The following is a 27,475-nucleotide window of genomic DNA, read 5'->3' on the forward strand; positions in this document are numbered from 1 at the left end:
TGGGTACAGCCAGGCACCAGCACAATCCTGCTCGGAAACAACCTAGGAGGGTCTGTCCAGACTGAAAACAAATGCAGTCCAGCTCCCTGGGGGTGGAAGGGTCTGCAGTCTGATGCGATACTGGCACGCCTCCCAAGGGGGCCCACGCGCAGGCCCGGGAGAGAGGGCGGGGCTTCCCCGGGAGGCGGGAAGAAGACCCAGGACAGAGCCGAAGCCTGTGCACCCAAGCTCAGGGTTTAAGCGACACTATCTTTTATTGACTCATTTTTCTGATGGTCACTTAATATAGTAATTCATCTGGCAAAGATGATTATTTAAAAACCCCAGGGATGCTGGAAAGAAAGTCCACCTGGAACTTTCCACCTGGGAGCACAGGCCCCCACAGGGCAGCGTGCCTGCTGCCCCGCTCACCTATGTACTGCTGGTGGTGCTGGCTCTGTGCCGCCATGGCCTGCTCGGGCGTGCTGTGCAGGCTGCTGTGGGAGCTGCTATCCCCAAGGCTGTCCGTCTTCTGGGCTGGTCGGTACCTGGGCAGGGGACACAAGTGCCTCCATAAGGCCCCAGCAGCAGTGTCTGGGAAGGCCCGAGGAGCAGGGGCTGGGCAGGGCTCGGTCTGGGATGTGCACGTGTGTGAAGAATTGTTTTAGGTACTGTCAAACCACGTGACAGACAAAACACCCGCGAGCACAGTTTCTAAGCACAGTTCAGTGGCAGTGAGGGCTCAGGAGGCGGAGCAGCCCTTACCACTGTCTGTCTCCAGAACTTTCTCATTTCCCTGAGTGGCTCTGTCCCATTCAACACTGACTCCCGTCCCCTCCGTCTCCTGTGCCCCCCATGCTGCTTTTTCTCTCTGGATCTGAGACTCCAGGGACCTCCTGAGTGAACCCTGCAGCATGTCCTTGGTGTCTGGCTCATGTCACTGCAGTGTCCTGGGGTCCATCCCTGTTGGAGCACGTGGTGGGTGCCCTTCCTTCCTAAGGCTGACTCACGCTCCGCTGTCGGGGAACAGGGTGCCCACTGACCTGCTGGGACACTCGGGTGGTGAGCGTGCCCATCTCCCTCCCATCTCCGTGTGTACCTGGACTCCTGGGCATCTACTGTCATATGGCCTGGGGGAAGCGGAAGCCGGAAGGCAGAGGCGGCCTGTCCAGGCAGCACACCGAGAGACAGGACCACGGAGGGAGGTCTCCCCAGACGCTGTGCAGGGGGATGTGCCAGGGAGGGCCGTGCCCAAGCTGGCTGCACCTGTTCCTAGTGGGCAGTGGGGCTGGACCTCACGGCGGGGTGGAGGAGTGCCAGTTGGGTGTGTGTGAACCTCCTGTACAGGTGGTGGCTTCCCAAACCAAGTGCCATGAACCTGTCCCACGTGTGAGCTGCTCTCGAAAAGACACTTCCCAGAATGGAGAGTGGCAGGTATCTGCCAGGGGCCAAAGCCGAACCAAAGAAGGGACAGGGCCCCTGGTGAGGGCAGGAAGGTCAGGATGGGCGAGGCCCCTCCGCCTCTCTGGCTCCCGAGGGCTCGGCTGTGCGCCTTGGCTGTGGGGCAGGGGCGCACTGAAGCTGCTGGCGGGTGACCCTGGAGTGAAGCCCTAAACTGGGGGCCCAGGAGTGAAGGCCCGGGTCAACTCTGCCTCTCGTCACCAGTCACCAGAGCCAGCAGGCCTGTGTGGCCAAGGGTTCGCCTTAAAGGCTGGTGAAGTTTGTGATGCACATAGGAGAGAGTGTTCCAGAAAAGGACCCTGCCTTTCCAGCCACCGGAGGGAGCAGCGACCTGCGCGGGGCAGCTCCGCTTCCTGGCAGTCGGCCTGTGTGCTGCGCAGTCCTACCCCCTTAACTTCAGGATCAGCGAAGATCTGGGGTTTCAACTCTGAGATTCTGGAAAAGGCCAGACTGTGGAGACGGTTGCCTGGGGCTGGGAGGGGAGGGGACACAGAGGACAGGGAGGCTGTGACTCCCCTCCGTGGTGCTGTCATGGTGGAGAGGTCTCGCTGGACGTTCGTTCAGAACACAGCACAGCAGGGTAAGTGGGATGCGCACTGTGGGTGCCAGTGGCGAGGACGTGTCGGAGCAGGTGGTCAGTGGGCCGTGGGGGCCAAGTGGGTGCGGACTCTACTCTCCCTAAATGTAAGGCCCTGGAAACTGCTCACTGCCAGAGGCTGGGCCAGGCTGCTGGACCTTGCTGGCCTCACTGCGCTGAGCTGAGCTGCGAGTCCTGGCAGCCAGGACACTGGAGCCGGGTGGGCAGTAGAAGTCCCTGCCTGGCCCACATGAGTGTCACCTTCAGGAAACTTCCCTCCTAACTCTCCAAGGGGACCCAGCCCTGCCCCCACAGCGTGGGGGCGTCACCCACCTGGGCTTCTGGTGCAGGGGCTGCTGCCGCATGGCCATGTACTGCGTGTCCTCCTGCAGCCGGTTCAGTGGGGAGTCTGGCTTCAGGCGGATGCCGTAGTAGTGGTACTTGGAGTTGCCCCTGGAGCAGACAGCCCAGGCTCAGCTCCCGCACCTCCAGTCTTAGGCCCCCAGTTGCTCGGCCCTCTGTGAGCCACGTTCACGGGACGTTCTGCACCCGCCAGCCCCTCATGGGGAGTCCCTCTTTTTAAGTACAACGAAGACTCTGAGAAGTCCTGCAGTGAGCAAACCAGGCCAGTCCCCTCCATCTGCAGGTCCCCTGCTGGGGAACCAGCGCCGGCTCTCTTGGGCCCCCTGCATGGTGCTGCCTACTGCTCTGAGTACACAAGGGCCTGCCACCACTTCTGCCGGTGTCATGGCAGATGCCACAGGGTCACCTCATGGATGCTCTGGGCCACTGGCTGGGACCTGTCAGTGCAGCTGTTTCCTCTTAGGAAGGGAGCTGGCACTGCTGGGGAGGAGGCCAGGGCCCATGGTGCTCCGCTGCTGCTGGCCAGCGAGAGGACACGGGAGGTGGGCCAGGAATCGGGAAACAGCGGGTCCGCTCTGCCAGACAACCCAGGGGCTGCCTTCCCAGCAACACCAACACTCGTACTGAGAGAGACTTCAGGCAGAGGGACCCCGCAGGGAAGCTCAAGTCCCAGGCGAACGGTCCACGGGTCCAAGTTCACCCCAGGGCTGTGGGTCGGGGCACCTCTGCAGGAGGCCCCAGTGCCAAGAGGCCCACTTCTGGAAAAGGGGGCGGGGAGCGGGCGGCGTCCACCTACGCACCTGGTCCCCAGCCGCCGGGTGCGCAGGCCCATGAACACGGAGCGGATCAGCTTCCCGAAGGACGCGGCGTTCACCGGGTCCAGCTTGTGCTCCTGGCAGTGCCGGAGGTAGTGGCTGTACAGGGAGCTTCTGGGCAGGCTCACGCCCTCGGCGGTTTCGTAATTGTCCAGCAGCCACTGGAGCTGGGGAGAGGGACACGAGGCCTTCAGAACCCAGGACCAGCTGCCACGGGGGCTTGGGCCTGAAGGACTCGCTCGCTCTCCTACAGCCCTGGCGGTGGCGCTGCCCTCTCCGGGCACATCCGCAGATGGCTGCTTCTCCTTCCTTCCTTCGTCTCCGCCCTGGGCCGGCTGCTCTCGGCTCCTTGGCTTGTGCGTCAGCGCGGGACCCAGGACTAGGTCCGGCTGCAGGGCCTCACTTCACCACGCGCCCCCTCAGCCCACAGGACACAGGGCAGTTCTGAGCCAGGCAACACGGGCAGGCCAAGGTGGAGCCTGCACTCCGGGCAAGCAGGGACGGAACCACGGCGGACCAGGGCACCACACCCTGCCTGCCCGAGCGCGGTGATCCTCCAACACGACACCGCCTGCTGGGTCTGGGCGAGAGGCCAAAGGGCAGAGGCCGAGGGCACTGCCGAGGCTGCGGTCGAGCCAGGAGGGCCAGAGCCCACGCGGCAGCCACCCTCACCAAGGGCCCTGAGCCGCCAGGTCCAGCCAGTCAGCAAGGTGCCAGGGCTGGAGCTGTCGGGGAGGGAGGCCGGAGCCCCACCCGTCTCAGATGCCCTTGGGAGCCTCCTGCGGGCAGTGCCGGCTCCCCAGCCCCCTGGGCCCCCCACCCTGCATCCTGCAGGACCCACGGTGGCTCTCCCCTCGCTGGTCCTCCTTCAGCCTCCATCCTGGAAAGTTGGCAGGCGGAGGTGGGGAAGGGTGGAAGGCCCAGCTGCAGAGGCTATAACACGAAGCTGCCAAGCCAGCTGGGTGGCCAGGTGGGGGCCAAGCGCAGGCCCTCTGCGTTAGGAGCAGGGCAGGAGTGTGGCCCTTGTGCCCTGCACTGTCTTGGGCGAACGGAGGGCTCTGCAGGCCTCTGCCCTCCCACCAGTCTGCAGGAGAGAAGCCCCCTGCTGAAGGGACCCTCGGGCTAGGTCCCCGCCCATCCTGCAGTCCTGGCTCTCGGTTCCCTGCCAGCTGCAGAGCAAACAAGTCCAGCGCTTCCTCTGTGGGAACCTCCTGTCCCCACACCTGGATGTGGACCCCTCGTGTGGCCCTCTGTGGACTGCAATGTCCCCTTCCCGGGCCGTGACCACTGATGACTAATTAGCAGCTGTCTCTCTCAACTGTCCAGGGAGGTGGGAGGATGGGTGTGGCCGGGACAGAGGGCCGTGCACGGGGCAGCAGGACGGGCCCAGGAGACCGTTCCACACCTCAGCTTCACCTCCCCACGTCCCTCCTTGCCCGCTGCTGACACCACGGGGGTGGGCGCCTGTTTCCCTCTCTGAGCCTCTCTGGCCAGGGCCTCCCTCGTCCCTGAGCTCTGTCACTCCACGTAACTTCAGGACCAAGCCAGTCCAGCCGAACCTCGGGGGCTCCGACTTCGTACTGCTGGGACCCAGCCCTGCTCCACACGCCCGGGCAGCCTCAGTGCCCAAGTGGGGACCTCTGCCCCTCCCATGTCCCTGCTCCAGGGAGGCAGTGGCGCCTCAGGGCTGGGAGGGGGCTGGCTGTTGGGAGCCGTGCAGGGCCAGGAGCAGCGGGGTAACCGCGCTGTCTGCTGCCCCTGGCGCAGGGCTGGCCAAGGCTGCCGCTGGGGCCTGGGGCCGCTGGCTTTCCAGGGCTCCTTTCGCGGTCTGGAATTGGGCCTGGGCTTATGGACACTCATCTCCCCTGGACACAATCCACCAGGGCAGAGGTGAGGCGGCCGCTCCTGTTTGTCCCCCAGGACTCCCAAGATGTCAAGGAATGACAGACAAGACAGACGGACTGAAGGATAAGGACAGGGTGCCTGAGCGGAAAGGGGACAGGGCAGCAGACAGTGTCTGGGTACTGCAGCCAGGGACAGCTCCCCCGTGTCACCCCATGAATGGGCCAGAAAGATGCATTTGAGGCCACCCTCAGGGGTGGTGGGAGCAGGGCCAGCAGCCCACCATCCTGAGGGCCTGAACACAATGGCCCGCTGGGCAGGAGCCAAATGGCGGTGACCTGGGATTCTCAGGTACCAGCAGACAGATTTCGTGGTGGTGGTCTGCACATAACCCGGGGAAGCAGCCAGCTCGGGTCAGCTGGACGTAACTACTTCGCACGTCGGAGGAGAGGCTTGGCAAGGAGGCCCCGCTGCCGTCACCCCATGACAAAGAAACAAGGGCGCAGCGCTGTCAGGGTCACGGTGGGTGCTGGCTATCTTGACAAGCCCTCTGGAGGAGGTGACATGCAGAACCGGCCGGCTCTGTGGAGCAGGTCACTCAGGACGACAGTGGTGGTCCTCTCTTCTGCTCTGATGGCTACTGGGAGGGCCGGTCAGGCTGAGTTCTGACGCACCTCCAGGCTCCGCCGGGGCCTACACCACCCGGCCATTGTGAGCGGCTCCAGGGCACCGGCTGCAGATCACGCCCTGGGGACCAGTGCCCAGCATCACGTCCGGCCAAGCAAGTGCCCCCGAGAGCTTGTCCTCCTGACGGTGTGTCTGCCTGGCCTGCTGCAGATAATCCGCCCACCGGTCTCAGAGGCCTTGGGATCCTCGGGAGCCAACGGGGTTGGACCAGGTGGCCTTGCAGGGTCAGGGCCCTCCGCGGCCTGTCTGGTCTGCGCTCTCTGCGTCGACGTCAGCGGAATGCAGGAACACTTTCGGAGACACGCGTGCTCGCCGACCCGACCCCCCTGGCGGTGATGGGTGGGGGCTGCTCACCTCTTGGGTGAAGCTCAAGCGCTGCTTTTTAAGGTGAAGACACCAAGCGCCAAGCCCACCCAGCGGTGCTGGACTCTGCAGCCACAGCCCCTGTGGACGGGTGTCCAGACTACACGCTCAGCCCACCCTCGTCCTCCAAGGCCCTCGCTCCCCTACAGCCCCGCGTCCCTCAGCAACAGCATAAGCTGGGGAGATGCGTCCTTTGATCTCCGTGCAGACACCACCCTGCTGTGCACCCAGGCGGCCGCACGGGACACACGGCCCTGCGCATGGGCCCGCGTTGCCCGAAATGTCACTATGCAGTTCGTGACTGCATTTGGGGTGAGCCTGCCTGACACTGGCTCCTGACTGGCTGAGTTGGGGCCTCGCTGTGCCACATCCAGCAGCTGGGCAGCTCCTCTGAGCTCCAGGGCTTGCTGTGCTGACCATCAAATGCTGGGCTCCCTCCACTCATCGAGCATGTGCTGCGGTGGACTCATGCCAGGCTCCGCTCTAGGTGCTGGGGAGGTAACCACAAAGGGCCAACACCCCCTGCCCTCCAGAAGAGCCTTCGTAGGAGACAGACCCACAGGAAGTAGGTAAAATATACAGATGAGAGACAGTGTTATGAGTCATGAGAGGGGAGGGCAGCTCCAGGGAGAAGGGGGATGGAGGGAGGTGTGCAACCTTCAGTCAGGGTCGGGTGGGCGGGAAGGCTTACTGAGGAAGCACCCAGTGAGAAAGGACGTGAAGGAGGAGAGTGGGGCATTGTGGGGAACAGCGTTCCAGGAGGAGGGCATAGCCTGTGCAAAGGCCCAGGGGCAGGAGGAGCCTAGCACGTTAGAGCAGTAGCAGGGAGCCCCTGTAACTGAAGTAGAGGGAGGAGGGGAGAGAGGGAAGAGAGGAGGGGAGAAGGGGACGGGCCAGGTCATGCAGGTACTTGTGGACCACAGGGAGGACTTGGGCGTTGATCCCAAGGAAGGCTGGAGCCAAGGAGGTCTCTGAGCAGAGCAGTGGCATGACCCTCCTTAGGATCACTGGCAGCTGCCATGAGAGAGGACTGGAAGCCCCAAGAGAGAAGCTGAGAGCACCGGGACACTGTGGTGATGGTGGACCTTTCCTGAGGAGCACTGGAGGCAGGCATGGGAGGAGGAGGGCGGCAAGGTGGGGCCGGCGTCTGAGCACCTGGAAGGACGGTTGTTCCTGACTGAGACAGGAGGACGGGGGAGCCCCGGGTGGCTGTGGCGGAGGTCAGGGCCTGGCTCTGGTCGTGCTGGGATGCTGGATCCAGCAGGGGTGGACGGGTGAGGGGGGAGTCGGTGGGAAACCGGCAGCGGGCAGGGGGACGGGGGAGGCGGGAACAGCACTGAAAATAGCAGCCGGCCACCTGGCTGCCGCAGGAGCCTGTCGTGCTCATCTGGAGCAGATTTTGGACGAGGGCGCAGCGCCGACTTGGATCTGGAACAGCCCGCAGAACATGTGTGTTCGGCTTGGTCTCCAGCTGGTGCCGGGGGATGGGCAGGTGGGGGATGCGCGAGAGCCGGGCCTACTGGGGGGCCTCAGGTCTCTGGTGCGCGCTCACGGGGTCGTGGGGCCCCAGGACCTTCCTCTCTGGCTCTCCCACCTGGCCATGAAGGGAGTGGCCTCCTCCACCCACCAGGACACGCTGTGCTGCCCAGGCCCCAGCCAGGCCCAGGAGGCCACAACACCCCGCCCTGCGTCAAGGTCCATCGCGTCAGGCAGGAGCTACAGCTGAGCCTGGCCTGCACTGCATTACGCCAGTCCACCTGACACCAGCTGGCAGCTAGTGATCTTTGCTTATTTTTTTCTTGATTTAAAACACAAAAAGTCATATAATCTGAATAGAGTCCATCCAATGCATTGGCCCTTCTCCCAGGGTGGGGAAGCAAGAACCTATCTTAGCAGACAGAGACTGCTTCGCTGTGATGGCGACTCAGTGGACCTGCGGGGGGTCCCAGTGTCAGCTGGCTGCAGGGCACAGCCTCTGGAGAAGCCGGGCACTCCCCGGAGTTCGCGGCCATTGGAGGCAGCTGCCGCAGCGACGCACCCCAGGGGAGGTGGTCTGGCGCCTGCTCCTTTGCCTCTTTCCTTTGCAGAGGCTCTTCCCTGTTTCTGTGCCCTTCCCGTTCTGGGGCCCCTGGGCCCACCTGGCTGGACCGTCCCTGCGATGCGCAGCTTCCCAGGCCCTGCAGATCTCCTGGGTCCCAGTGACCCACTGGGTCTGGAAGACACTGCTCGTCTGACGCAGCATCGAGGACACAGAGCCTGGGCACACTGGAGGGCAGGGGGTGGGTCTTCCACACTTCCCACCCCCTGCCCTCCAGTGCAGGGGTCCCAGAGTGACTTTCTCCTGCTTTGCTCAGTACTGACCTCCCTACACTCAGTTCTGACCTGGTCAGCACCCTGCACACAGCAGACGGTGACTGATGTCACAACCTGGCATAGGGAACAGGCGTGGTCCTATCACTGGTGAGGCGCCGTGAACTGGCCAGGATCCTTGAGGGAGTGGTCAGCTGTGAGGCCACCAGAACATGGGCTCACTGGGCACAAGTGGCCCAGCCAAGGAGCTGGGACTGTGACACCCCTGAACACTTCTACAAGGCCACTGCATCACGAGAGCCCTCTCAGCCCAGGAGGCCCCAGGCATGTGGCCTGGCAGGGCCAGGCTGGCGTAGCTCCCTCTGCCCTGGCCTCCCGCCTGCCAGGCTGAGATCCCGGCTCACTTCCCTCTGCGTGTGTGGCTGAGCAGGAAGACCGCGTCCCTCCCTCCCAAACCTGAGTCTACGGGTCACCACAGAAGAAAGGACGCCAGGGAGACTTCACCTGCTGGAAAGTCAACTCAGAACTGTCCTGGAGGGAAGCAAGCCGTCTTCCCACGAGACGTGCCAGAGAGTCACCCCGTAGCCAGGTCGGCATCTGTGCGGCTTGCCGAAGGCGTGTCCACCTCCTACGGACACGCCCATTCTGCCTTCCTCAGCGCTCTCCCTTCCGGTCTGGTCCCCGCAGATGGCTGACCACCTGCCTGCTCCTCACCAGTGCCCTCTGACGCTTCCGCCCAGCATGCCTCCCAGCATGTCCAAGGGTGGGCATCATCCAGGGCCACCTTCCACTCAGCCTGCAGGGTGGCTGTGAGCAGGGGCTTCTTCTGCTTCTATTTCTGCCTGAGCCCCCAGTGGAAGGAACTACCTGCTCTGGCCTGCAGTGACCAGCCCTCTGAGGTGCCACCAGGTGCTGCCTGTAGCAGCCAGCCTCACCGGAACCAGCCACAGACCCAGTTTCTGGACCTTTCTCTAGATGCAAGGAAGTCCCGAGTCACGGTCAGGATCAGGTTTGACCGAAGGGGACTTTCTTCCCCTCCATGAATTCTCAAGGAAAACTCCCGTTCCCCCGTCCAGACGCTCACCCTGAGTTCAAGGCGGGTCTCAGCTCTAGAGTGCACACCCATTTCCAGCTCTGCATAAATGGGGATGGGGAGCCTTTGAGGGGAAGTGAAAGGGCGCGCGTGGGGACAGGAGCTTTCCTCCTGACTGCCCCTGCCCTGGAACACTAAGCCAGGCTCTCCCTCAGGCCTGGTCACCCACACGACTGCCCAGGCAAGGCAGGCAGCGCCTCCTGGACCGGCCTGCCCTCAGCGTCCTTCCCAGGGGCAGTGGAGGAGGAAGACCCCGTTGGCTGAAGGCAGCAGGGATAACTGTCTTGTCCTTCCCTCCATCACCGTTTCCTCCAAGGAGCTGGCCCAGGAGCGGGAGCTCAGAGCTGCCGGGCACTCTCTGCCCTCTTTCTGCTGCTTACCTGCCCAGCTCTGCTGGGAGTCTCTGACCTCACTAGTGGCAGCCCAAGGGTGAGCTGGGCCTACATGCCACCATCAGGTCCCTTATGTCACAGTGCTGGGGAGGCACCTGGCCTCCCGTGTGGCAGGCAAGTGCCCACCCTGGGCCGCACCCGGTGCTCATGTCCCCCTGGCTGGGGAAGGGTGGCTTGGCTGGGACGGTGGCTGACTGCCCCTGCCGGGCACCCTTCAGATGCCACTCCACTATTTGCTTTCAAAGCGTCCGGAGAGCTGGCAGCGAGCGGCGGAGCGCCAGGCGGACACACACTTACATGGCTGTTGAGCAAGCCGCTTTTGTGTGGTGTGATTCCTTCGCTTTTTTGGAGGTTTTCAATCGCCATTTCAAGCTAAAGAAAATGTGCAGAAACAAAACAAAACAAAACAAAAAGTGGAAGGGAAAAAGGAAATCAGATGGTTAGCATCAGCCCAGATCCTTCATTAACACCCCAACAGTGGCCGAGCTCCTGCAGGGCCGGAGGCTCCGCCGGAGGGGAGGCGGGCAGAGCCAGGGGCCTCCCCCAGCACATGCACGAGAGCCCGAGGACACGGCAGCCTGTGTGGCTCAGAGCGCAGCACCGCACGGGCACATGCAGACCAGGTTAATGTGAGCATCAGCGTCAGCAAAGCCAGCGTCACGGCCAACCATGCACCTCCCCACCACCTCTGCCACTCGCTCAGGAGGGTCAGGTAAAGAACAAGGACAGGGGGCCACACTGATATCCGGGCCAAGCGCAGGGTCTCAAAGCTGGATGCTTCGTGAGAATACCAACGAGGCCACAGACAGGTCCTGCCAGGCCCTGGGCCCCTGCGGTCACAGACCCAACCTCCTATGGTCTCTTGCTGCAGGAGGGAGGCCAGGCCTGGGCAGAGGACGGGTGTGCGGCAGGGGCTTCCTGGGGAAAGGACCCTCCATGGGCTCCGAGGACCCGGTGGTGGGTGCTGGGGGGCAGGTCTGTGCACAGGAGAGCAGGAGGGAGCACCAGCGTGTGCAGCTGCCGCCACATTCACACGTTCTGAATGTCACCCAGATTCCTACATGGAAATTGGGAATTCAGAATCTAATGTCACCATGGCCGGCAGAGAGTTATGAGGAAGGACGGGAGCCTAAAGCTCTTCCTGCTCCCCAGGAATACCCGGTGCCTCTGCTAACAGCAAGCAGGTGGCTCCAGGGGCAGGTCCCAGGGCTGAGGAAGGCCAGCAGGGCGACGGCATCCCCACGCCCGACCTGGACCACCGTGGTCCTGCTTTCCGTCATCAGCGACATCTGGTACAAGCCAGAGAAGGAAGGTGGTTTCCCCACCTGTCAGCCCAGGGCGTGGGCAGGCAGGTAGCCCCCCTTGGACAACAGCGAGGGACTCCCCGCTCCCAGCCTAGAGGCGGCCTGACCCTCGGCCTGGGTGCCAGCTAGCTCTACCCACCCATCAGAGGGCACCTGTCAGGGGGTGGCTGCCTTGCGGTGCCCACCCGCAGAAGTGGGCCCTGAGGGTGGGATGGCCTGCCTGGCGCCCGTGTGCCCCTGCATGGCAGCCCTCACACTGGACTCCATCGACTCCTCTGCACTGCTCAAACTGCGTGGCGCCCTCCCCCACCAAAAGAGCGTTTTCAAAAAGAGTTAAGTCTGTCGATGTTTCCCACGCTACGAACTGTAAAGGGAAATAAAAATGTATATGTTAATTCATTTAAAAGTACTAAACCCATTATTGGTTAACATAAGGAACACTTTACAATGAAAACCAGTTGTGATTTCCAAAACAAATGAGAAGGTGGGCTCGCTCTTGTTTTCCCAAGTCTCTGCGGTGTGACCAGAGGACAGGGCTCCACGCCCGCCTCTGCTGTTCCGGATGCACAGCTGGGAGAGGAACGCGGCTTCACCGGTGCGCCAGGCATCCTGGCCGCCTCTCCCTGCCGCCACACCAGACTGCGACGCTGGCAGTTTCTCACGAGTTAGCTGCAGTGCACGACCTGCCCGTGCTGTGAGCCCTTCACACTCAGACAGGTTAGAATGTGTGCCGACATCAGGGACAAGGCGGAGGAGGGCGAGGCCCGTCTCCACCGAGCACTGAGTGAATGGCAAACCCGCCAGACTCGACTTCATCCAAGGTCAGGAAACTAATAAAAAAGCTGAGAGCAACCAGGCGGACCCTTAACCAGGAAACGCTGACACCTGGCCCATAAGGGAACCTCTGTGACGTCACTGGCTGACCAAATGGAGACTCCAGTGGTCCCTATGACAGAGAGCACAGATTTCACAAAAGTGGTCCAGGAAGACGGATCCACAGCAGCACAGACCTGGAGAGGGCGGAGGACCCGACCCCGAGCTGCTCCGTGATGACGTTGAAGGCGTCCAGCCTTCCACGAAACTTCATGAGGCATGTAAACCAGCACGGAAGGAAGGCCCTGCAGACAGGGACTGAAGGGAGCCGGCCTCGGAAGCCGGACGTTGCCTTTATGACACGAGTTCACGTCCGCTGTACCTGCCCGGATGCTACAGGAAACCACGAGAAGCCCACCTCGCCAGAGAGAGAACGCCACCAGGAGCACCTGGCAGGGGAACCAAGTCGCAAGTCCAGGCTTCAAAGTACATTTGAAGACAACTGCGGTTGGGAAGCCCCCAAGTTTGATGGAAGACATGAACCCACACGTCAGAAATCTCAATACAGCTCAGGACACAGTCTCAAGACCTAGCAGGGACGGCAGAGACTACAAGCTTCCAGAGTCCCCAAACTGACTTCAGACGACTGCTCAGACATTCCCCCGCTTTCGCACGATAAGCTGGTGGGCTTCCTCGGCCCCTTGCCCTCGGCCTGGTTAGTGGCAGGGAAGGAGCGGGCTGCCATGCCGGGAGTGCCAAGGTCACTCTTTCTCTGAGTTCATTAGTGTCGGCAAAATGATCGTTCCACTTCTAATAAATCACCTCACTGAGCAAGCCTCCCAGGGAGGGGTCACCTCCCCAGGGTCCAGCTGTGTCTCCAGGTGACAACTGCATCACTAGGCTGGGTCGGCCAGGATTTGGTACTAGCGTCAGGGCCCTGCCTCCTGGCCAGTCATGCCAGTGAAGTGGGAGTGGACAACGGGTCCTGAGGACCCAGTCTGGAGCCCAGAGGGAGAGGGGCCTGCTCTCAGACCCATCTGCAGTTAACCATCTGGCCATGTTACCACAGAAGGAGCTAACAGAAGGTAAAATGTTCTATGAGCATAAGTAACCCTTTAGGGTTTTTGTTAAAAATGCAGAACGTTCTCAAAGGAGGGACAAGTGGAATTTTGAGGGCAGAGGGACAAGTCTTAGAATTCCGTTGGAGAAGGGAAAAGTCAGAAGGGGTCCTGGTCCAGGCAGGAGGGACCAGTGGGCTTCGAGGTTGAGAGGGCGACAGGCCTACGTGGTCCATCAGTCTGTCTGTCTGCACCTGCCTGGCAGAGGAGGCGTTGCGGTGGATGGGTGTGCAGCCTTCCGGGTACCTTTGTTCACTTCCACACTCACCTTGATGATTGTTCACTTCCGATATTCGAGCTCACCGTTCAATATTCTGTGGTCATCCTTCCACCCCAACCCCAGCAGAGCTCACTCCACATGGGCAGCCACCTACTGGTCACAGCGCCACCTGCTGCCCAGTAATGACCTTTTAGACACCAGATTCAGGATTCAGGATTCAGTCCAGGATGGCACACAGCAGTTTTCGTTCCTCCTGAGTAGCTGGGACACAGGTGTGTGCCACCAACATGCAACTGCCGAAGACTTCACTAGACCAATGGCGCATTTGCGTGCAGTTGCCCCTCACACTGCCCGGTGGGTCTGTGTCCTCTTGAAGGTCTGAAAGACGGCTTGATGCTTGATTACTTGAGTTCTCCAGAAGTGCAAACAGTGCCTTTCCAGCGTGCGTCTTTAACTTTGTTCCTCTGGGGAGACCAGCGGTAAAACCGGAGGAGTCTCTGTGGGTGTGGTGGCACATGCCTGTAATCCCAGTGGCTTGGGAGGCTGAGGCAGGAGGACTGGGAGTTCAAAGTCAGCCTCATAATTTAGCACTCGCCTGAGCAACTGCTTAGTAAGAGCCTGTTTCTAAATAAAATATAAAAAGGGTTGGGGACGTGACTCAGCGGCCAAGTGCCCCGGGTTCAATTCCCAGTACCGAAAACAAAAACAAAGCCTGGAGCGGCCTCTTTCCCAGGGTCCTCCCGAGGGCAGCCAGGTACTCCGGAGGCAGTTTCCTGGCAGTGGCGCACGACGGTCGTCAGAAACCACAGAACTCGAAACACCCAGAGCAGAGGCACACGTAAGCTCCGACTCCAGGTGACAAGGCAGCATGGGTGCTGGCTTGTGGCCACAGCAGCCAGCGACCAGCACTGCGCTGAAAGACAAAGCCTACGCCGTTAAAAAAAAACAAAAAAAAGATGGCAAATATTTTGGTGAGAGAAAAAGCAGAGGTGCTATGGGTACCAGTCTTTTTATCAGACAGGCCCCAACGGTGGCACGGTGCCACGCGGGTGGCAGGGCACTGTGCTCCTGTGTGCCGTCTTGCTCTGGTGTGTGGGATGGCAGGCTCCTGCCCAGGGCGACTCTCCCCCGGTCCTCATGAAGCCCAGCTAAAGGAGGACAGGTGTTTCCAGCTGGCGATTTGAGTATGAGAGGCAGGCCCTTGACCTGGGACCAGAACTGTGAGCCAGACAAACCCCACCCATGGTACCATGTATGCCGCAGAAAATGGACCAGGCGCAGAGCAGGAAACCCCGTGGGTGTGGGCGGAGGGGAGGGGCCAGCTAGGGTCCGAGGCAGGGCACTGTGCTGCTGACGATTCCAGTGACCTCACGGCACGTCTCAGCTGGGTCCTGGAGAGCTGGCAGCCAGCAGTTCAGGGCCAAACGTGCTGGCATTTTTTTTCTTTTTTTGGAGGTGCTGGAATGGAACCCAGGGCCTTGCGTGTGCCAGGGAAGTTCCAAGGAAGACCCGAGTGTCCTGCAGGCTGGGCTGCCGGGTCCAGCTCTCACAGACCTCCTCACCTGGGAGGAGGGCAGAGCCGACTCCCAGGAAGGCTCCGGTCAGGATGGGCCTTCGGGCTTGCAGAGAGGTTCTGCTCTCAGCTGATGGCAGCCAGGAGGGACGATGCTCTCCCGGTGAGGCCTGTCCTGCCATCTGACGTGCAGGGCCACCCAGGAGTGAGTCCTGAGGAAGGCTGCTGGGCCCCTCTCCAGTTTCTGGTTCATCTCGATGTCCAGAATACCTGCCAGGGACCGTGACCTCTACTGGGACTCCAATGCAGGACACCCGGACGCCCCCATGACAGACTGTAACGCCCTCCTCCTCAGGGCCTGATGTTGGTCTTTGAGAACCTTTGTCCTCATCAGTGCCACGGGGTGGCCGGTTCTGGCGTGGCCTCGTTGGTCTCTCAGTCTTGGTGAAGAAAGGGCCCTCAGCGGGCAGTGCCAGGGCGGAGGCGATGCCCTCTGGCCTTCCCTGGCATGACCCCAGGCGGCAGAACGGAAGCTTGCCCGGCCGAGACCTCCAAGGGCAGACCCCAGGCCAGCTCCTGTGTCCATGAGGTTGAGAAGAGGACAACAGAAGGGGCACTCGCCACTCGCCCGTTCCTGCTTCCACCTCAGGCCCTTCCTGGTCCCTGCCCTGGCTCCTGCAAAGTCCCTCATTCCTCGGTGGCCTCATGTGGTATCTCCAGGCCAAGACCAGACAAGGAACAACGGCAGCGTAGGCGGAAGCAGGGCTCCGACGCCCCCGGGCAACTGGAGGGGTGTGTGTGAGGGAGAGTGGGAGAGACCAGGCCCCGCAGCTGCTCGGTGACGGGACCGCCCAGTGTGTTCTGCTGCAACCCGCTGATGCCATTTCATAAGCCCGCGGCATCATGGAGATCAGCACAGTCTGTGAGGAGCCAACCGTCCAGAAAGCTCGATGCCGAGTCCCACCTGGCCAGTCCACGGAGGGAGAAGCGTGCCTGGCCCCCATGGTCACCCTGCTCTGGCTGCCGATGGGGCTGAGAGCGGGGGGCGGGGCCCCTGGAGGGAGCGGCAGGCATGGCCCACTGCGTCACAGCCCCTAGAAAGCAAGTGGCTTCTCTCCGGGCGAAGGGAACAAGCGCAGGGTGCCACGCCGGCCCTCAGAGCTGGCTTCTGGGAGCCACTCTGGGTATAGGGAGTGAGGGGACAGCACACTCAGAGGCCTCTCTGAAGTCAGGGTGACCCCAAAACACCCAGACCAAAGGAGCAGAGACAAGACCAGGAGATTAACCTCACACCAAAATAAGGAGGTATCACCTCGTTGAAAATCAGCCAGCACAACCCCTCACGTGAACGCTGTAAAGGAGACAGCCACCCCCTTAAACAAGAAAGCGTCTAACAGAACTACGTCTCTTCGCTTCTGTCCACGAGAGGCGCCGGGACAGCGGCGTGGAAGGGGCCTTCCTCAGGCAGAGCGGGTACCTGGGGGCCTATGGCCGGTACTGCCCGAGGCTGGGCGTCCAGTAAGGACACGCAGGTCCCAGCCATTCCCCGCAGTGCAAGGGCGAGAGAAAGCAGGGAGGCGCTGTGTGGAAGGGAAGGAAAGGCAACAAAAACCCAGCGGAAAGGCATCTCGGCAAGGGGCGGAACGCAGAGTCCACGGCCCCACATCAGCCGCGTCCTCATAGGTGGCAACGAGCAGCTGTACACTGAAACAGCAAGACCAGCGCAGGTCACGGTGGCTTCGAATCCGTGCAAGGCGTGGGTGTGAATCTAAAGGCACAGAGCGGATCTGTGCGTTAAAAATCACAAAATGCTCATGAATGAAGTCAAAGACCATCTAGATGAATGGATCAGAAGAGTCACACAGGAGAGAAGTTAATTCTCCCCAAAAGGACGGCAACTAGGGGCTGGGGAGATAGCTCAGTCAGTAGAGTGCTTGCCTTGCAAGCACAAGGCCCTGGGTTCGATCCCCAGCACCACCAAAAAAAAAAAAAAAAAAAAAAAAAAAAAAAAAAAAAAAAAAAGGACGGCAACTTAATCGAAGTCCAGTAGCACCGCAGATGCGCTGACCCTTAGGCTCCCACGCAGCCCACAGCCCGTAGAGTAGGCATGAGCCTGAGGAGCAGCCACGCCAGGGCGCATTTTCTGTCCCCTGTGGTGTCAGACCAGGACCGCCGGCACAGACAGGCACGCGGACGCAGGCAGAGGGAGAGGCCCTGAACCAACACTGCAGTGGTGGCCCACGGCTTTTGACAAAGGTGCCAAGGCAATCCAGAGGAGAAGGGATGGCTTTTTGCCCTTCTGTTTTTGTTTCAGACAATGAGGCTGGAGCAACCGGCTGCTGCTTATGCAGACATCACGTCGACCGTGGCTCACATCTCGAACAAAAAGCAAATCTAAAAGTAAAGTGTAAAACAAGACACCGGGAGAGACTCGGACCTGCAGGCGGGCACCCCAGACACGACACCAAAGCACAAACCGAAAAGCATGGCGGAGAAACGGACTCTGAGCAAACTTGGGAAGTGTTTTCTCTATGATCAGCACTCCTTAGAGACTGCAAAGACACATCAAATGCTGCAGAAAATATCTGCAAATCATATCTGACAGGGGACTCGAGCCCAGGTATAAAAGAAGCCCCTAAATTCAACAGAGGCATTGACATGCGAGTGGCAGCTAGCCAGTGTCACCTACAGGAAACTGCAAGCTGCAGACATGATGCCCACACACACCTCCTGGGATGGACAAGATCCAGTGCTGGTGACAAAGTGGAGCCCAGGAACCACGTGGTGTGGGACAGCCATCTGTGGTTCAGACAAAGCCACACCTATGCCTGCGTGTGAGCAGCAATTCCCCTTGCAGGTACCCACCCCAAAGAAGGGACGCGCATCCACACCAAGCCTGTGCCTGAGGACTCCGCTGCTGGCTGGCTTCGTGACGACCCAGTGGGTCTCCCGAGTGGCCCTCAGCGGGGAGGCTGTGCACTCCGGGTAACAATGAGAACCAACTTTACATCCACGCGCAACCGGATGGAGTCACAGGCCCCAGGCCGAGCAGAAGGCACTCTCTGCGGGCCACCCACTGCCCGATCCCCTGAGCGTGACTCGCCCCCCGAGATCAACCCCCAGCCACCGGGAGCCCAGGGTGGTGGGCCCCCTGGGGGAGTTTTCAGGGTGATGCCCCCTGGGTCCTGATTGGAGAACGGCCGCACAGACCAACACACGAATCAAATCCCAGGGGAACACGCGCCCAAAGCCACTTGCACTCTGGCTTTAGAACAACGTGACAAGATGAAAGCACACACTGAGGATGGAGTTTAAACACAGGTCTTTCGAGGCAGGGCGGGTGCTGAGGGCGAGGAGGTGCTCCTCAGGGCAGCTCCCCTGGCTTGGTTCAGGGCCGTGCTGGGATGAGGTCACCATGACAATGACGTAACACAATGGCAAAACCACAGCAGTGCACCCACCCGCAGGGAGAGGCCTTCTCGTGCTCTATCTTCACAGGAGCCAGTGACCCACGATGTCCCCCTTTACCAATGATGAGCTGAGGCTCGGCCCTGCGCACCTGCCCAGGGTCCCAGGGCCTGTCTGCACAGTGGTGACCTTCTGTCCAGGCCTGTGGGCCGCCTCCTACTCACCGTCTAGCATGGCCTACCCTGCTGGCCGGGGCCTTGTACATACCGTGGCTGGTGAGGACCGGGCAGTGTGGGCCAGGGAGTGTCTCGCGCCGTCCATTCCCCCGTGGATGAGGTAGGCTCCCGCGCTGGACACAAGGGGGCTCCCCCCAACATCCATGGTGATGCCCACCATGCTGTGGGAGGGGACTGCTGGTGGGGACGAGGCTGCCACCGTCACCTGGGCACCACCCGGGGCCTCGAAGTAAGAAGCGGCACTGCTGGGGGCGTACATCTGAGGCTCCGGGTTGTAGGCGTAGGCTGTCCGTCTGTCAGAAAGAGAGGGGTCAGCCCGGGAGCCCTGTCCCACCTATGGGCCCCATCTGAGTGAGTTTCATGGGAATCCAGCAAAGCTTCACGTGAAAGCAGGAGCCCACGAGGCCCAACAGACAGGGCCATTCGGACGCGGCCTGTGACGTTCGAATGCGACACAAAGCTCAAAGCCAGCATCTCCAGAGCATTCAGGATCCCAGGCTGTCTAATGGAAACACCAAGTCAGAGTCCTCAGTGGGTGAGGGTCACGCAGGAGGGCCCAGGAGGACAGGCAGCGGTCATGTCTGTGGTTGTGGCTCCACAAATCCACAGAGGTGCGTAAAGATGGGTGAGAGTGCAGAGGCTGCGCTGGCTGACACCGCTGCCCAGTGCCAAGCTCCTGGCCTTGGTGTCCTGCAGTTGCAGGAGATGCCACCCCTGGGGCGAGCTGGGGGCTCTGTGCACTAATTTTGTAACTTCCTGTGAATCCATGATCATTTCAAAACACAAACCATCGCAAAATGAAGGTGCGTCATAGAGGACGTTTCTAAGGAGGAACAGCATGCAGCTGACATTCCTAACGTGGGCGAAGGGTTGACCGAGCGTGTCCAGGCTGACATGCTTTAAGTCACTCTTGGGTAATGCTGGTCATTACAGGAGGCGGTTAGTGGTGGTTTTGCCTCCTGGAGGCATGTACTCCCGGACCGTCCCGTGAGGTGACAGTCTGTGTAACTACAGTACCATGTAGAAAGTGAACTGGGTACAACCCACAGACCTCGTTCCAACTCTACCATCTTTACACACTCACGCGTGTCTGAGTGATCTGACCTTTGCTGTGGTCTTTGGAAAACCATGTCGCCATCAGTTACAACCCTGAAATCAGCCGAGCCCTCACGCGCAAGCCCCGCACTGATGAAGGGGATCCAAAGGCACAGGAAGTAAGCTAAAGGCCTCGCATCTCCAGCCGGATGAGCTGATGGGAGATGGGTAATTTTCTGTCCCATGCATCACACAGAGCAGAAAGCTCTAGAAGTCCTTGCAAAATGGAGAATCAATTTCAGCAACCACCTAGAAAGTTAGAGCCTTATGAAGGAAAGGATAAAGAGGCCCTGCAGGGAGCGGCTTCTGCATCAGGAAATCCAATCTTCAGACTCAGAAGTTAGGAGTAGTTTTTTTTGTTTGGTTTTGTTTTTTGGAGACAGACTTTTCTAGAAGTTAAAAGTACAAAGGTCTGTGGTTGCTGAAACCTCCGCAGGACTGGGACGCTGGTTAGTGGTGGCTAAGTGAGACTGTCACACACATCAGCTGGGGAGGGTGGGAGGTCAGGAGGAGGTACGCACATGGCTCCGTTTGCGTAGACGGCGTCTCCCCCTTCCACGTACTGCACCTGCGCGGGGTACACGTGCTGCGCAGGCTGGACCTGCAATGACACCGTGCTCCGAGTCACAGATGGCAATTTGCTTACTCGAGGTTCCCAGGTCGCTCAGGGCGAGGATGTCCCCCCGGCTCCCTGGCCCTGGGGAGCCCGTGTGTGCACTGTGAGGGCCTGAGGCCACGGGGGCTCACTTCTGCTGTCCTTCGAGGGATGCCAGTGGGGCGCCCCTAGTCTGTACCCATGGGGCAGGACTGGGAGAATTACGGCTGCCATCCAGTGCAGTGGAAGCCAAGCCTGTGCCCAGGACCCTGGGCTGCTGGGCAGTCTTTGGCATGGGCAGAGGGGGTGTGGCCCCCTGACTCCCTGTGGGTGGCCCTGATGTCCCCTCCCTGGTGGAGAGGGTGATGGGGAGACCTAGCACACCCAACAGGCCCATCCTGTCATCTGCTAAAACATCAACTCGGCACCGGTGCCGGTGGCCTCCAAGGATCTGGCCCTAGTGGTGGATGTCTGGTCCTCTGCACCTGAAACGTCAGACTCTCCCTTCAGAGGGACTCTTAACGGACACTCCGATCCACCGGATTCAGGGGTGAGAAGCTCAAGCACAGTAGCGGCTTGCTTGGGTCTCCTCCTCTGAGACTGCCTGCAGCTACAGGAGGCGCTGGCCCCCAGCGGGTATATGCTTAGGGGACACACAGGCCCTGCAATAGCTCCAGGGCTAACATATGCTGGGCGGTGTCCCTGGGAGGGGCGGAAGCCGGGGACCAAGTGAAATGCAAAACTTCACTAGGAAGTTCTCGCCCACAGACAGATGGGGTAGGCCCCTTCTCTGGAGTGAGGAAGTTTCTAGAATCACACTCTGGTCTTTGTGTCTCTCCCTCAATGGTACCCTAGGGAGGGCCTTGACAGACAAACTCGAGGGCCCAACACAGGTAGGTGACAGACACCTGAAAATGTGCTGCCCCTCTGTGCAGAACGGTGGCCTGCGGGCAAGTCTGGCTGGTTGGTATTTCTGTAAACGAAGACTTTGGGGTGGGGCGGGCACTGGGCATTGAACCCAGAGGGCTTGACCACCCAGTCACCTTCCCAGCCCTTTTAATTTTTTTTTGAGACAGGGTCCTAACTTGCTCAGGGCCTCGCTAAGTTGCTGAGGCTGGTCTTGAACTTGGGATCCTCCCACCTCAGCCTCCCCATTGATGGATTTCAGGCACGGCCACTGTGCCCTGCTGTAAGTGAAGTGTTACCAGCATGTAGTCATGCCCATTTCTTGCGCATAGCTACGGCGGTTTCTGCCGTTGCTACAATGACAGAGTTGAGTGGTCATGCCAGACACCCAGAGAGCCAAAGGAGGTGCTCTCGCCGACTGCCCTGAGCTCAGCCAGGGTGTGCGAGCTTCGTGCTGAGGCAGGTGGTGGAGCAGAGCCGCTGCCTCCTCTGCTGTCTGGCTGCAGCACTCGCTGGCGGCTTGGTCTCCCAGAACCGTCTCCCTCGGCTCCACCCATGGGCACTGGGTGTGGGCTGGCTCCCAAACACGCTGGGTTTGTGAGTGAACACAGCACCAGCTCTCTCGGCTTCATGCAGAACTATCTGCAGTAAAAGGATTCACTGCCAAATAAAAAGGAACAGCAGCCACAGACAAGGCTGCACCGGCCAGGGATCTTCCAGATCTCCAAGTGCTGAGCTCGGCCCACATCAGGTCGGGCCAAGGTGCTGTCCTTACCTGCTGTGGCACTTGCTGCACTCTGGGGAGGGAGATGGGCTGCATCGGGGTCCCTTTGGGAGCAGAGCCCGCCGCCTGGACCAGCACCCTCTGGAAGGGAAGGGAGAGAGCACAGTGAGCGGCACCGCGGCCAGCATGCAGCAGACTCCGCCAAAGCTGCCGCCTCCCGCCTTATCCCAACGCCGAGGCCTGCCGGGACGCCGCAGCCTACACATGTACCGTGTGAGCACACATGGGCTCAGGCACCTCCACCAAAAACTGCAGCTTTGCTCCGTGGGGCCTGCAGCCCACAGCAAGGTGACAGTGGCCATCCCTCACACTGAGGGGACCGCTGGATGAGAAAGGAGATCCGGATAGTGGTTCACTCCCCAGCCCTGGAGAGTGCTTTGCTGCACCTGTGGCTATGCAGAGCACACGGGGCTTGCCCCCACTGTGCACACAATGGCCAACACGCAGAGCACACGGGGCTTGTCTCCACTGTGCACATGACGTCAAGTCCCACCTGTGCCTCTGGCAGACTGAATTCCAGCACCAGAAATGGCACGTGGGCTCCCTACCAGCGTGGGTCCCCTGCTGCCCGACTCCTCCACTCTTAGTCCCCGCGCTGAGCTTTCAGGGGACTTGGCTGTTTGCTGGCTACGGATGGGCCACACGGCTGTGAAAAGTAAAGGGTCGCGAGAGGAAGACTCAGTGTCTGCCAGACGGGGGCTTCTGATGCTATCAACTGCCATGCCCAGGTCATCCCACATGGGCACTAAATGTCCCTGCAAGGACAGGACTTATGACACCACTGGGTGGTGATGAGCAAGGACACACTGTCCTCTAGTGTTCAAGGATGTCACTGCAGGATGAGCAAGGCTCCATTGAGGACACCAGCTGGGCTGGCCCCGAGAGTCACAGGGATGGGGCCTCTGTGCTGATAGCCAGAGACAGAGCAACACCAACGGTTCAGCTGCCAACAGTGAGTGTCGACCGAAGACGGCCCCTCACATGCTGCACTGTCTTAGCGAGGTGACATGCTGTGCATGGATGGACCTGAGGACCTCGTGGTCACCGCACACGAACAGCCACAGAGTGTGTGACTCCATTGACAGGAAGCATCCAGGAGTACAGAGATATCGCGCGGACTCAGGGTTGCCAGGGGCAGAGGAAAGAGGAAAGGGAGTCACTCCTAATGGGGACAGGGTTTCTTTTGGGGGGTCTCAGAATGTTCTAGAACTAGACAGAGGTTGCACAATGCTGTGAATATACTAAAAACCACTGAATTTTCCACTTTAAAATGGTTAATTTTGTATTTTGTAAATTTCACTGCAATTAAAAATTAATTAAGATATTAAGGGCTAAGCTGCTTGTGGTACCGCACACCTATACTCCCAGCTACTTGGGAGCCTGAGGCAGGAGGATCACTTGAACCCAGGAATTTGGGGTCAGCCTGGGCAACACAGTGAGACCCCATCTCAAACCAAAGAAAAAGAACATGACCGTTGATGTGCGCACAGCAACGCCGAGCTGTCTGACATGGCAGCGGCGAGGTCATTTACATACAAAAACCTAATGAGATCCAAATAAAGGGTGAAGCCCGGGTCTCAGCTGCCAGGGTGAAGCCCAGGCCTCGGCTGCCGGGTGACCAGGCAACGGTCAGGAGGCCCTTGGAGCGCACTGGCGCGGTCACCTGAGGCACGGCGACCTAAGGCAGGGCTGTGTGCTGTGGGGATGGGGAGGGCCCTCAGTAGACACGAGCAGCCCATGTCACCTGGAGCAGGGCCGCTGGGAGGCCCCAGGTGGGAGGCAGGAGGGCAGGGGGGGGATGCCACCAGATGCATCGTGGCAGGAACGGGAGCCCCGGGCAGGACCTCAGAGGGCTGCCATGAGGGCGCCTGGGAGGGATGCAGTGGTCATGGCAGAGTCCACCCAGGCGCAGGGTGCCTGGGGGAGGGGCTTGGCCAGGAGGACCCGAGGCCGCAAGGGGCGGGGGGCTGCTGACCCTCTTGGGCTGGTTCAAGTGCGCAGGGAAACAGTCAGTCAGGGTGCAACTTGCAGGGTGACGGCATGTGATCAAGCCCAATCGGCACCCCCAGAGGGGCTCCTGAGGCTTGGCTAAGTGTACCCGATGGTCCATTCTGCTGGGCCAGCTTCTCCCACGGCTGCCTGGCCTTTGGGCTGGACTGGGCTTTTCTCACCTTAACCCTTCTTTTTGCTGTTACGTCACACATCGTGGGTGGGCCCGAGGCCACGGAGGGCCTCTGTGCACTCCCACAAGCTTCCGGTCTGTTCCACGCGGTCCGTGCCCGCCTTTGCCCAAGTGTGCTTTGTGACCTATTTCAAGCTGTGGGTGACACTGTGAGGCAGCAAGCCTGATTTGCAGACTGTCCCTCTGCCAATGTCAAACAAAATATTCACCTTCTAGTGCTCGATTCCATTTTGAACCAAATCCTAAGAATCCTAACTTGCTTTTTGCCTTAAGCGCAGTCTTTCTGTACAAGAAGAGTCCTTTCCGAGGTGCGGGGAAGCTTCCACTGAAAGGTGAGGCTGATCCGCGTCAGATTGGGGGTGCTTCTCACTCAGCTTGTATTACCACTTTCCTTGTCAGGACCTTTGTAGCCAAGTGCAAGGGCCACACCATGTCACGTGGGGTGTGCCTGCTTTACAGTAGTGGCCTTGGGCTAAGACGTCGTCTATTACAAAAAACCGTTTCTCTCTCTGTTGGGCACAGAGCTTCAGCTATGCGGAAGACTGAGGTAGGAGGACGGCAAGTTTGAGGCCAGCCTTGGCAATGGCAGGAGACGCTGTCTCAAGATGGAAAGGCTGGGGCGTAGCTCGGTGGACAGCACCCTGGTGGTCTGGGCACACACCCCACAAACACGCCCGCAGACACACACACTTTTTTCTTCTTTCTGTTGATTCAAGAGTAGGGCATGCGTCCACGTGGTGGTTTATACCAGAATGGCCCCAATGGCAGGGCGCTGTTACCTGAGGGGACGCTGGCACAGGCTGGGCTGCCGCTGCCGCTGGACGCAGAGCCACGGCTGCAGGTGAATCGGAGGCGGCCTCGGAATTCTGCATGCTCAGTTCTGGAGAGCGGAGAGACAGTGAGTGGGCAGGACGACCGGGCACAGGCAGGCGCGAGGCTACGCCCGCACTCCGGAGCGGCAACAGCAAGTCGGCAAAGCTGGAGTGGTGACTAGTGGCACCAGCAGGCAAGCAGGGAGGGGACAGGCTGTCAATTATCCCACGAGGAGAGCGGGAGGCAGAGGACACCCTCCAGAGACAAAGCAAAGAGCGCTCGCTGGCCCTCCCGCGACCACGTGTTGTCCGTGCCTGGCCAGGCTGAACCGCTGCGGAAGGCCAGGGCGCTTGCTGCGTGGGGGCTGCTGCACGCCAAGCCACAGTCCGCAGCTCTGCACCTGGACCCCTGGCGTCTGGCCAGACACCTGAACGGGCGTCGCAGGGTGCCAGGCAGCGCCCTGGCCTCCACCACCTGCTGCCAGGGCACCACCAAGCCGTGACCCCCCTGAAGCTCCCAGACCTTGCCCAGTGTTGTCCGGGAGGCAGAATCACCCCCGCGGAGTCCCTGGCCTCGGGACTGAAGAGGGGATCTGCACGGGACCAAAGAGAGGGCGCGTTCTCCTGCGCGGGGTGTTCCGTCCTCAGGAGTCTGGCCGTGAGTGGAGCGAGCGCTGCTCGCGGCCTGCAGGCGACACCAAGGTCTACCCCTCGGCGGCAGCTGCGTCCCCCTTTCAGAGGGGAGGGTCGAAGATCCTTCACTAGGCTGGATGCAGTGGCGCTGCCCGTCACCCCAGCCGCGTGGATCGCTAGTTCCAGGGCAGCCTGTAAAGCCCAGCGGCAGCCTGTCTCCAGGTTTTTTTTTAAAGGCTGGGGATGCAGCTCAGGGGCAAAGCACCCCGAGGTCCTCTTCCCAGTCACCCCACCCGCCCACACACCAAGAAACCAAACTAAAAGTCGTGTTTAAAATCTGAACAGTCATCCTGTGGCCGGCGAGGTCGAACCGTCTTTTCTCCTCTCTTGGCAGGGCTGGGGATGGAACCCAGGGCCACGCGAACGCTCAGGCAAGGGCTCTTCCACAGAGCAGCCCAGCCCCACGGTCACCGCTGGATGAACGCACACGTGGGAGCAGCTAAGTCCTCAGGCTCAAGGGCGTGGCTTTGTGACCAGGCACACACTGTCCTGGTCCTACAATGGCCGCAACTGGGCCAGACTGTTTCACTAGCACCCAAGAGTTCCCACCTTTAGAATAAGTGAAACTTTAAACATTTTTAAAAGCTTTATTTTTTTAATGTGAAGCAAAACTGTTAACTGATCAAACAAATTCGCTAAGGAGAGCAAAGGGTTGGGATCCCAGGGTGCGGCTGCTCCCTGGCCTCCGTCCACCCTAACCCGCCCTGGAGAGCTGTGGGGGTGCTGGGGGCAGGGGTGACCCTTCTGTCCAGTGTGGCTGGACTCATTTCCGACCGCTAGATGGCCCCAGAGCCACGCTGATGGGCAGGGCACGAGGCGCGCTTGGGATGCCCAGCAGGCACTGCCGCCTTCCCGCTTTCCACAGCCGGCTCTCCAGCCCCCTCCCTTCCACAGACCGACCTGGGGTTTCGCTGGAAGCTGGTGGTGGAGGCCCCCAGTCCTCTCTCTCTAAAGGTCTGCACGGGCACCTGTGCCTGCCCAGCCAAGCTCCCTTCGGAGCCGGGAGGGTGACGCCAAGGGACTGGAACCCGTCGTGAAAGAAGCCCAACGACCCAGGGAGAAAACTGGCTCTGCTGGCCCAGGTCCCTGACCCACGGTGGGAGTAACCGCGCTCCAACGTCCAGCTCTTATCTAAGTGGCGGACAGAGGCGAGTCAGGCTCCGCTCGCCGGCAAGGGGTGCGCCTGCTAGGAGGCCAGCCACTGTGGCAGGAGCCTCCACACTCCTGCCGTCCCCTCATCTAACAGCCCCTGCTCACTGCCCACAGGTCAGGGGTGAGACAGTGGTTCTCACCAGAGGCACGCCCAGGGCACACACAAGGCAGAAGGCGGTACCTGGTGACCCCAGGACACTGGACGGAGTGCTGGGGTGGGGGAATCCTGGAAGAGAGAGCACAGTCTGCCACAAAGTCCACCCAAATCACGGGCTCACTGGCTAACCAGAGGCGTGGGGGAGACGCCTGCTGCTCAAGGGTGAAAACTCAAGTGGAGACTTCAGCTACTGCCCCCCAAGAGAGCGTGTGTACCCCTGGAAGCCAGTGCCCTTAAGGGAACTCAGCAGAATCCTGACTTCCCTAGCATACCGGCCATGTTGCCTGGGATCCCAGAAAATCATGAGCGCACCTGTGAACACAGTGACTCGGGAGGCTGAGGGAGGAGGATTGCGGGTTTGAGGCCAGCCTGGGCAACTTAGTGAGGTCCATCTAATCTAATCTAAAAAATAAAATGGCTGGAGTGTAGCTCGTGGCAGAGCACTCCTAGGTTCAACCCACAGTACCAAAAAAAAAAAAAAAGACCTGTGAGAAGAAACAGGAGAACGTAACCTATCCTCAAGGGAAAAAATAAAAGGGGTCGATTACAGTCAAACCCAAGATAATCAAGAGGATACGGAGAGCAGGCAAGGAGCAAGGCGGGTG

The 27,475-nt window shown here is 60.2% G+C and overlaps 2 protein-coding genes across 15 annotated transcripts in view; both read right to left on the minus strand.

Moving 5' to 3' along the window:
- The window catches only part of Rfx2 (regulatory factor X2), an 81,559-nt gene that overhangs the window by 9,884 nt on the left and 44,200 nt on the right, over window positions 1–27,475 (minus strand). For 6 of the 14 annotated variants that reach the window (XM_047532291.1, XM_047532290.1, XM_047532293.1 and 3 more), the window contains 7 exons: window positions 21,866–21,955; window positions 20,111–20,190; window positions 18,526–18,787; window positions 10,180–10,254; window positions 3,181–3,362; window positions 2,351–2,470; window positions 412–527 (listed from right to left, as the gene is read on the minus strand). In XM_047532291.1, coding sequence (XP_047388247.1) covers window positions 412–527; window positions 2,351–2,470; window positions 3,181–3,362; window positions 10,180–10,254; window positions 18,526–18,787; window positions 20,111–20,190; window positions 21,866–21,910 — 880 coding nt within the window. In that variant the 5' untranslated portion in view covers window positions 21,911–21,955. Of the gene's footprint in view, window positions 1–411; window positions 528–2,350; window positions 2,471–3,180; window positions 3,363–10,179; window positions 10,255–18,525; window positions 18,788–20,110; window positions 20,191–21,865; window positions 21,956–24,045; window positions 24,235–24,265; window positions 24,799–24,835; window positions 24,937–27,475 lie in introns of those variants that run through there. The other 8 variants (XM_047532287.1, XM_047532286.1, XM_047532285.1 and 5 more) reach the window with 4 other exon arrangements.
- On the minus strand, window positions 10,270–15,855 carry LOC124969367 (uncharacterized). Its single transcript, XM_047532299.1, has 2 exons — window positions 12,197–15,855; window positions 10,270–10,939 (listed from the first exon to the last, which is right to left on the minus strand). Exon 1 carries the CDS (start codon window positions 15,852–15,854, stop codon window positions 14,718–14,720), a length of 1,137 nt encoding a protein of 378 aa, XP_047388255.1. The 5' UTR covers window position 15,855; the 3' UTR covers window positions 10,270–10,939; window positions 12,197–14,717.

Source organism: Sciurus carolinensis, chromosome 17, assembly GCF_902686445.1.
Source record: "Sciurus carolinensis chromosome 17, mSciCar1.2, whole genome shotgun sequence".
NCBI classification, from domain to species: Eukaryota; Metazoa; Chordata; class Mammalia; order Rodentia; family Sciuridae; genus Sciurus; species Sciurus carolinensis.

Excerpts from the sequence above, each read along its gene's own strand:
- LOC124969367 (XM_047532299.1), bottom strand. The coding sequence starts at position 15,854 with ATGGGGGCCAGGCACGCTTCTCCCTCCGTGGACTGGCCAGGTGGGACT.